This window comes from Bidens hawaiensis, unplaced genomic scaffold (genome assembly GCF_021521415.1).
Source record: "Bidens hawaiensis isolate Kalapana, Puna unplaced genomic scaffold, B.hawaiensis_p1.1 tig00010732_1, whole genome shotgun sequence".
Lineage (NCBI taxonomy): Eukaryota > Viridiplantae > Streptophyta > Magnoliopsida > Asterales > Asteraceae > Bidens > Bidens hawaiensis.
In genome coordinates this window covers 383,252-393,762 of record NW_027491822.1, presented here as the reverse complement: position 1 = coordinate 393,762, position 10,511 = coordinate 383,252, and the positions used below count along the sequence as shown (strand labels likewise).

Sequence of the window (10,511 nt, the reverse complement as noted above, 5' to 3'; positions counted from 1 at the left end):
TTTACCGGTTTGCGGAGTCCGGGATGGTGATGTTGGGGATGAGCCGGGTGTGGAAGGAGGCGGATGCGCAAAAGGTCCCAATCGTCCTTGAATACGGTTCGAACTCTGTTCCTTACGGTATGCTTTGTTTCTTATTGTTGATTCTGAATTTCTTCTAACTTTTTTCCTGTTTATTTCAGAGGGGAACGACTTGCAGTTGCTCCTGAACCCGCGGGAGGCTGACGGTCCCGCTCGGATGGGTACTCGCGCTCTAGACGAGAACGAGTTGCCCATCCTAGAACAAACTGCGGATCGGTTCGTGGAGGTCTACCCGCTAGGCCACGAGATCCTGAGCGCCAGGCGGCCAGGTAAGGCGCTATTCAACCCTCGACCCCTCAATGCTGAAACCTCTGATGGAATTCCTCTAATCGTATGTTCTGATGAGGAATCCGCAGATGGTCCTCCGTTGGTGCGGAAGAAGAAGGCTGCCGGCGGGAAGGGGAAGGAGAAGGTGGCCTCCACTGCCGATCCGGCGCCTCGGTCTGATTCGGAGACCGAGAGCGAAGAGGTGGCGGGGAATCCCGGTGGTGATAAGACCACCGCTCCAGAGGCTGCGACTGTCACCTCCGGAGAGCCCAAGAAGACGACGGTAACCGGCCCAAAGAGGCCGGCTCCATCGGGTTCGTCCCCGCCTCTCCGTACCTTTAGGCTCAAGAAAACCCGTAAGTACAAACTTCCTTTATCTTTTGACTTCATAGTTTAATATCGTTTAACACTTATCTTCTTTACGCAGGCGTGGATGTTGACGCATTCCAGGGTGGAGCGCAGAGGAGTACCTCTCCGCCAATGACGGTAGGCTTGGTCAGCCTACCTGAGGCGACGACCCAGGCGCCTGCGCCTGCTTCCGCTGGTTCAGTTGCTCACTCCTTTGAGCCGACTGTTCCAGCCGAGATGACGTCACCCGCCGGCTGTGAGTGCCATTTTTACGGCATCTTTCACCGAGCCGGCGGTTACTTTTGCTGCGGATTCCGCGGCGGCTGCTACCATGCCCCCGTCATCGGCAACGACGGCCGATCCATCAGGTACGCATGGGGTTTCACGCCAATCTCTGCCACCTTCCCATCTGCCTGACCTCTTGGATGGATTTCCCTTGGGTTCAGGTGATGGGTTCGGCGGCTATCGGCCTGTTATTGACCCTACAGGTGCGTAGGGTTCTTTTGGCCCTTTTCATATATATATATATATATATATATATATATATATATATATATATATATATATATATATATATTTTATATATCATCTTTTCCTAACTGCTTTATGTTTTTTGCAGTGTCGGATTCCAATGAAGTGTATGTTCCACGTTGGAACATTCGCCGAGGAACAACCCTTCGCACCCCTGTGGAGTGCGTGGAATGGGCTCGTCACGCTGCTCCCAGTGGTGCGTTGGGGGAAGCCATGGCTAGCTACCAGGAGGGTAGGCTAACCAATGAGCTTCGGGTTCTCCTAGCCCGGATGCAGCCGCGCGTCGAGCTGCTTTGTCGTGAAAACGACAAGTTAAAAGCAGCTCGCCTTAAAGAAGTGGCTCAGGCGCGGGCTGTCCGGGAGGAGAACCAAAGGCTTTCCGCAGTGGCTGCGGAAAAGGAGAAGGCCTTCAAGGCCCTCGAGGTTGAAGTTCAGGCTCGACTCGAGGCCCGTTCCAAGGCTGCCCAAGCTGTTAATGAACAGCTTCGGCTGGCTAAGGAAACTGCGAGGAACGCAACCGAGAGGGCCGCCAAGGCTGAAGCTGTTGCTGAGCCTCTACGAGTGGAGAATGAAGAGCTTAAAGCCAAATTAGAGGCTCTCCAGCAGGCTCATGATGCCTTGGCGATGGAAGACGCCAAAAAGCTCCAGGAGATCTTGGACCAGAGGGGGGTGCTTGACCATACTGAGCGGAATCTAAAGGGCGTCGAAGAGGCTGCGGCTAAAGAAGTGTTGCTTGCCAACCTCAACAAGAGTGAAGCCGAACGCGCCCGTAACGAAGCTCAAGCTGCCCTCCAAGAAGCTCTGGTTGCCAAGGAATGGCTTCTTCGAGAAGCGTTGTCTCAGGTAATGTTTTCATGTCTTTACGCTTTTCTTTGTAAATAGAAAAGGTTTTGACACTTGTATATTTTCTTTTGTAGGTTGTGCATCGAGTCTTCACCGAGACGTCTTATGACGATGCTATGAGCACAGCCCTCAACGCTTCTCACGAGGATGGGGAAAAGGCCGGCTTCCTGCTTGGTCTAGGGTTCGTTGAGAAAGGCATCCCGCCTTCCAACTTCCCTTTATTCGATGTAGATACTGAAGCTGTATACGACCAAGCAGTGAATCAATATGCCGCCTTCCCGCATCCGGTGGTGGAGAAGGTAAACGAAGTTGCTGCTGCTGATGATGGGCTAGCTATCCTTAAAGCTTTCCTTGAACTGCCACGCTTTACTGATGGTGCTGGTCCAAGTGGAAGTGGCCCTGAAGCCTGATCCTGAAGATCCCTTCCCACTGCTAGGATAGATTTAGCTTGTATATATTTATTTTCTTTTAGGCGGGTAGTTACCCGGCCATTCTTGTAATGAGTCATTGTGAAATATAAGTCTTTGTGCGGGTAAGACCGCTGTTTTCTCTGTATTCCTTGCTTTATAAACGTTATATGACTTGCATACTTCAGTTTAAATTAGCAATTTTCCAATTGTTTAGAATAAGTTAACCTTTGAACGTGGTAGATAATAGGTGTGAAGTTTTGCTTCCTCTTTCGTGATTGTACGGGTAGGACCGTCACTTGCACTTAGTAGGATGGCTAAACTTTACCTATATCTGACCTGCGTGTAGGTTTTCCTCATCCTTTCTTGGAATTTCTAAGTGTTTAGGATAAGTTAACCTTTGAACGTGGTAGATAATAGGTTGAAGTTTTGCTTCCTCTTTCGTGATTGTGCGGGTAGGACCGTCACTTGCACTTAGTAGGATGGCTAAACTTTACCTATATCTGACCTGCGTGTAGGTTTTCCTCATCCTTTTGTTAGAAATTTTCTTGAATAAGTTAATCGTTCGCCGCATAGTTGTCAATAGGTTAGTGTTCAGTTTCCTCTCATGATTCATGCGGATAGACCGGCACTTTCATTTAATGGGATGACTGAACTTTTCCCTTCGACTGACCTGCGTGAAGGTTTGCCGTTTTTTGGGTTTATGCGGGTTTTGCCGCCTTCCCCATGCAACGACTTTCCACGTAATTATGCGGTGAAAACCGGCATATTAGTGTTTAATAAATTAACCGTTCGACGCGTGGTTGTTAATAGGTTAGTGTTCAGTTTCCTCTATCATGATTCATGCGGATAGACCGGCACTTTCATTTAGTGGGATGACTGAACTTTTCCCCTTCAACTGACCTGCGTGAAGGTTTGCCGTTTTTTGGGTTTATGCGGGTTTTGCCGCCTTCCCCATGCAACGACTTTTCACGTAATTATGCGGTGAAAACCGGCATATTCGTGTTGGAAGTTCATAAAAGTATCAGCATCGATGTTCTGAGAATCATTTCCATTAAAAGTGGCTCTTGGCCTTTTCTTTACAAATTTGGAATTGATTTACATGCAAACTGTGTAAATGAGCTCCCTTCCATGTTGCTGGGATGGGAGTGCCATCGAGCCGATACGCACCTGGTTCGGGATCTCGTTCTTTACGCAGCATGTAGTCTCCACATTGAAGCTGGAATTTTATTCGTGTTTTCCCCAGCTGGGGTTCTACACGCATCAGCCTGCTCAGCGTTCATTGCGCCACGAGGTGCGCGAGCGTCCCATCTCTGACAAATGCTTCGACCATGTCCTTTACGTCTATGCATTCTTCGGTGTTGTGGCCTTTTGTCCTGTGAAAGTCACAGTATTTGCTCCGATCAGCATTGTGACGATGTCGGATTATTGGAGGCTTTGGCCATGGGAGCTCCTCAGTGGCGAATATCTCGGTGACGCTTTTGGTGAGCGGCGTCCATCTGGAGTTCTGGTTCGACCGTACGTTATCCCTTCCGCCTAACCGATGTTGCAAGCCGGATGAGGTGTCAAAGTTTACCCTTGACTGCCAAATGCCTAGCTTTCGCTTTTTGTTTAATCGGGCGGTAAGGACGTTGTCTTCCCTTGTTTTCTGGGTGTAGAGGTTTGTGCTCTGAGGGAGATCTCTACCCAGTTGCTTCTCCGTTTCCGCAAAGCGTTTAGCTGTTGTCATGATGGCATCCCATGTGGATGGCATGCCATCTTTACCCGTTAAGGTGCGGATGAGCTCTGGGTCGTTTGCGCCCTGAATAAAAGCAGCGCGAACAAGATCTTCGCTAATGTTACCCAGACTTAGCTTCTTCGAGTTGAAGCGAGTGATGAAGTCTAGCAAAGATTCATCTTCCTCTCGAATGCATTTGAGGATTGTCCATTGCTCCTCGGTATACTTTCTTTGCTGGCTGAAGTGTTGGCTAAACTTCTGTTGGAAGTCTGCCCAGTCGTAGATGTGGTTGACCGGTAGACGATCGAACCACGCTCTAGCAGCCCCAACGAGCGTCATTTAGAACATGTAACACCACGTAGGTTCCGTCCAACTACTGACGGTTGCCCCCGCTATGAACCTGTTCAAATGATCGTCTGGATCAGATATACCATCATATGTGCCTATACTGGACATTTGTTTGGCACTTTTTGGGGCAATTGCTTCCGCAATGTCCCTTGCAAATTTGGACGTTCCCGCATTTGCAACGTTTGGTCTGAATGTTTTGGAAAAATCACGTGGTCTTCCAACTGTGTTTTTTGGTTTGAAGGCTTCTCCAAAATGCCTTCTCGGTTGGGAGTCCGTTTCCTTACGCTTCCCTTTTGCCCTATGGCGAGGGTTCGCGTCGGAGTCGGATTCCTCCGAGTCATCGTCCAAGTACACTTCGAATTCGTCAGCCTGTTGGACAGAACGCAAGCGTTCGTCCAACTCAGCTTGGAATTCCTTCTGACGTGCCTCCGCCCATGCCTTAACTTCATCGAGTGTTTGGCGGGGGAGTCTTGTTCGTTTCTCTAACTGGGCATCGGTGAATCCCAGTGAGCGATTATTTACTGTACTTGCCCCAGCTTGGGTAACTGGGGTAGTGTTCGTAAAATTTACTTCACTTGCCCCGGCTTGGGTAACTGGGGTAGTGTTCGTAAAAACTGTGTAGCCGGTATTCCCCTCAGTAGCTGGGGTTGTGGTTACCGGAGTTTCTTTAACCATCTTTCCAGAAGTTTGAAAAAACTGGAGAAAAATGTTCTAGTTTTATGCACGGATGGCGCCAATGAAGAAACACTAACCGGATCCCGGGCAGATTACAGGTAACCTGGGGGTTAGATAGATGTTTCCCACGAGGGGTTAGACCCGGCAAAGATGGTTCTTCTGACAACCTGCAAAACAGACACCGTGAGCTCGTCACTAAGAAGGGGGGGTTCCTCCTTGTGACCACCCTCCGGCGTGAGAATCAGACTAGATTGCTCTTTAAATATAAAAGTATATTAAGAGATTGCTAGAGCAGATATCAGGTATAATATGATGATAATATGATAAGATATGATGGTCATACCATTTGTGGTATTTATAGCCGAAGGTAGGTTTCCAAGGAGGTGTGGCCTGCTGAATAGTATTCCTGTTCTACCAACTGTGGCCTACGCACGTGCCCTGCTGGTAGTTGGTGGGTAGGCAGCGGCTGATAGTGACCAGGCCTGCTGTGTACTATTCCTTTTCCACCAACTGCCGGCTATGCACGTGGTATGGCAGTAGTTGGTGAGTAGGCAGCGGCTAATAGTGACACAGTATAGGAGCATGCTGCTCGCCATACTGTGTCAATAAGCTGTCGTATCTTTAATCAGATCTTTTGCCCATACCTCATCAGGTACAGTACAGAAGATCTTCCCGTATCGTACGGACTGGCTTATTTGGGCGGGAGTATTCCCCCTCCCGCCCTTGTGCGGGATTGTTCCCGGCTTTGCTCATTCCTTCAGGTGACACTGAATGAGAGCTAAGTGCCTTGTGCGTGTAGCCTTGCTGCGCGGGTGGCCTTCCCTGATGGCTTGTATCCGCAGCTGCGGGAACAGGCGGAGTCCTTCACCATTGGGAGGCATTTCCTGCGGGAACAGCTTGCGTACTGCGCGTAAGGACGTCACGTCTCTGAGCATGGTGGGTCCTGCGGATCCAGTTGGTTTCTGCGCAGACGTCCCTCTTTAAGGTGAGTCTTGCGGGTCCAACTGGGCTCTGCTGGGCCTACCTCTTCACCACCACCCTGAAGTGCCACCATAATGATTCATAACTCGTATCTTAAAACTTTATAAATTCCATGCTTCAACAAATCTATAATTACCATACGTCGTGAAGGTACGTTTAAATTTCCAAACTAAATGCTTCCAAAATCTTTCATTAAAAGTCAAATTAATAGATTAAAAATATAATTTATAATTATAATTAGTTTTAAAACATAAAATGCCTAGAAATAAAATAGTATTAAAATACGGGACAAGTGAGAGAGAGAGAGAGAGAGAAAATGAGTTGGTGAGCAGGGGAATCAATCAAGTATCTTTATAGTGTTTTTGGGGTCTTGTAAAAGAAAAGAAAAGAAAAGAAAGGTGGACAATGCGCACAGGGGCGCAAAATACTCGTAAAGTACTATATTGGTCGCCATTCTTGCTTTCTTTCCCAACGCTCCGGCTAACCTACGCTTTCATGTCCCCTTCCGTTACACTTCCTTAAACTTCACTTCACAATGCTTCAACTCCCACCGCCGCTCATGGCCACCTTGCTAACCTACGCCCTTCTTGTTCTACTCTCTTCCAGTCTGCTAACATGCGCCGACCGTAGCCCAGAGATCGACGCACTTTCCGATTTCAAAGCTAAGATTCATGACCCGCTGGGTGCGTTGACCGGCTGGAACCGGTCAACTCCTTCGGCTCCATGCGACTGGCGCGGCGTCGGCTGCTCCGGCGGCCACGTCACTGACCTCCGTCTGCCACGTATGCAGCTACAAGGCGTATTATCCACCAAACTTGGTGATCTACGCATGCTCCGTAGGTTAAGCCTCCGGTCAAACAGCTTCAACGGGAGTATTCCTTTTACTCTATCAAAATGTGATCTTTTGCAGTATGTGTTTCTTCAGTTTAACTCTTTCTCCGGTGGGATTCCGCCGGAGATCTTGAACATGAAAGAGTTGTTAATATTTAACGTCGCCGGAAATAATATCTCCGGCGAGGTACCCAAACGTTTTCCGTTAACCCTCCGGTACATCGATTTATCGTCAAATTCTCTCTCCGGCGAGCTACCCAGCAACCTGTCCGACTCACCGGACCTGCAAGTCGTAAACTTTTCGTACAATCACTTCACCGGCGTAATTCCGGCGACGTACGGCACCTTACAGAAGCTTCAATTCATCTCGCTTGATCACAACAGCTTACAAGGAACATTACCTTCAGCGTTAGCTAACTGGGTTTCACTTACCCATTTCAGCGCCGACGGAAACTCAATTGGCGGTGTGATTCCGGCGGGGTTAGCTTCACTTCCGAACCTTCAAACAATCTCAGTCTCTCACAACAATCTCACCGGCGTAATTCCGGCGGCATTGTTTTGCAACACTTCGGTGAAGAATATTCAGTTAGGGTTTAATACCTTCACGGATATTATTATTCCACCGTCTGATTCCTGTCTCAGTGTGTTACAAGTTTTGGGTCTTGAACAGAATAATATTCACGGTAATTTTCCTCTGTGGCTAACTAATTTACCCACATTAACGGCGTTAGATGTTTCCGGTAACTATTTGTCCGGTAAAATTCCTAGTGAGATTGGGAGATTGAAGAGATTGGAGGAGTTGAAACTGGGTAATAATAGTTTGTCGGGTTTGTTTCCAAGTGAAATTAAGGGTTTAAGTAATTTAAGGGTTTTGAATCTTGAAGGTAATTTGTTTTCCGGTGAGATTCCAAAGTTTTTAAGTGAGTTTACTGGGCTTAAGATGTTATATTTGGGTGGTAATAAGTTTAATGGTACAATTCCTCAAAGTTTTAGCAAACTTACACAGCTTGAAACTTTGAGTTTGAGAGATAATAGTCTCACCGGAAGGTTACCGGAAGATTTGTTGTCAATGAGTAATCTTACTATACTAGATCTTGAAGGTAACAGGTTTTCGGGTGAGATTCCGGTGAGTATTGGGAATCTGAAAGCCTTATCGGTTTTAAACTTGAGTGGGAATGGGTTTTCTGGTAAGATTCCGGGGAGCATTGGGAGTTTGTACAAGTTAACTGCTCTTGATTTGAGCAAACAGAATCTCACCGGAGAGTTGCCGGTTGAGCTTTTCGGTTTGCCTGATCTTCAGCTGGTTGCTTTGCAAGAGAATTCGTTTTTGGGTGATGTCCCGGAAGGTTTCAGCAGCTTGTTAGGGCTGCATTACTTGAATCTGTCTTCGAATTTGTTTTCGGGTCACATTCCTGCGACTTTTGGTTTTTTGAAGTCATTGGTGGTTCTGTCTTTATCGAATAATAATGTCTCCGGTGACATCCCACCGGAGATTGGTAATTGCTCTGCTCTTCAGATTCTTGATTTGGGTTCAAACAGTTTGAGTTCCAAAATTCCTCCTGATGTTTCGCATCTTTCCCATTTGACCAAACTCGATTTGAGTAACAATAATCTTTCCGGTGGCATCCCACCACAGCTTTCCGGCATTCCGTCACTGAACTCCATTATGCTAAACTCAAACCATCTTTCCGGTAACATCCCGGATTTGTTATCCCATCTGTCTAACCTCACTTCACTAGATCTCAGTTCAAATGAGTTGACTGGTGAGATTCCAGAGAATCTTACGGCAGTTTCAAGGTTGATGTATTTTAATGTCTCAAACAATGATCTTGAAGGTCCGATTCCGGAGCCATTGGGTTCTAGATTCAACAATGAATCTGTTTATGCGGGTAATACCGGTTTATGTGGGAAGCCATTGAATAAAAAATGCAAAGGGACAACTAGTGGTAGTAGAAAAAGAATGATTTGGCTGATTATTGTAGCAGCTGCTGGTGTTATTTTCATGTCTATATGTTGTTGCTTCTATACATACAGTCTATTCAGATGGCGAAAACGAATACAAGAAAAGTCAAAATCAGGCGAAAAGAAGAAAACGAGCCCGCAACGGAGCTCGGGGACTCGAAGCAGTGGTGAAAACGGTGGCCCGAAGCTCGTTATGTTCAATAACAAGATCACTCTAGCTGAAACACTAGAAGCAACCCGACAATTTGATGAAGAAAATGTTTTGAGCCGAACACGATTTGGGTTGATCTTTAAAGCGTGTTACAATGACGGAATGGTGTTATCGATCCGAAGACTTCAAAATGGGTTACTTGAAGAGAACATGTTTAAGAAAGAAGCTGAATTGCTCGGGAAGGTTAGACACCGAAACTTGACCGTTCTTCGTGGGTACTATGTGGGCCCACCTGATCTGCGGTTACTCGTGTATGACTACATGCCGAATGGAAACCTTGCAACATTGCTTCAAGAAGCATCGCACCAAGACGGGCATGTTTTGAACTGGCCCATGAGGCACTTAATCGCCCTTGGTATAGCCCGCGGGCTAGCTTTCTTGCACTCAACCTCCATGGTTCACGGTGACGTCAAGCCACAAAATGTCCTGTTTGATGCAGATTTTGAAGCCCACGTGTCTGAATTCGGGTTAATCCCACTAGCCACCACCCGATCACCCGAAGCCAGTTCGAGTTCAGTTGGGACATTGGGCTACGTGTCACCTGAAGCAATACTAACCGGTGAGGTCACAAAGGAATCAGATGTCTACAGTTTCGGGATCGTATTATTGGAGTTGCTAACGGGTAAGAAGCCGGTGATGTTCACACAAGATGAAGATATTGTGAAATGGGTTAAAAGGCAGTTGCAAAGAGGTCAAGTTTCTGAGCTTTTGGAGCCCGGGCTACTCGAGTTGGACCCGGAATCATCCGAATGGGAGGAGTTTTTGCTTGGTGTTAAAGTCGGGCTGCTTTGCACGGCACCCGACCCGCAGGACCGGCCCATGATGACTGACATTGTGTTCATGCTCGAAGGGTGTCGGGTCGGGCCGGACATCCCGTCATCAGCGGACCCCACCTCGGTGTAGATCCGAATAAGAACCCGCATTGACCTCAAAATAACCCGAGTTTGTTTTGTTTTGTTTTGTTTGACATTAATTTTCAATTTGATTGTAGTAATAGTAGTTTAGAGATTTGGATTTTAAAATATTTCATTTTAGGGGTTTAAGTTTTGTGGGGTGTTTAACTTATTGTACATTGAGTCCGACGTGGACCATGTGTATGTTTAAGAAGGTAACATGGTGGTCAGTGAGGGGCCTGACAATTGAGCCGTTAATGAATAATAATCACAATTCATTTTTTTTATTAGGCGCTCTACCCTACAAAATATTATTATTTATTTTATAATATAATAATCATAGCTGTCAATGTGACTAACTTATTTGGCTTTGAATTGCGGTCGAAACAGTCAATTTCTTGGAGTTTAATACTTTAATG

General features: G+C 46.9%; 1 protein-coding gene across 1 annotated transcript; it reads left to right on the top strand.

Annotated features, from left to right (window-relative positions):
• Positions 1-6,754: 6,754 nt before the first annotated feature.
• On the top strand, positions 6,755-10,102 carry LOC143536095 (uncharacterized). The gene has a single exon (XM_077030166.1). The coding sequence runs from the start codon at positions 6,755-6,757 to the stop codon at positions 10,100-10,102; it is 3,348 nt and encodes a 1,115-aa protein (XP_076886281.1).
• The last annotated feature ends 409 nt before the right edge of the window (positions 10,103-10,511 follow it).

Bases quoted from the DNA above. Each gene is read 5' to 3' on its own strand.
- LOC143536095 (XM_077030166.1), top strand. From the start codon at position 6,755: ATGGCCACCTTGCTAACCTACGCCCTTCTTGTTCTACTCTCTTCCAGT.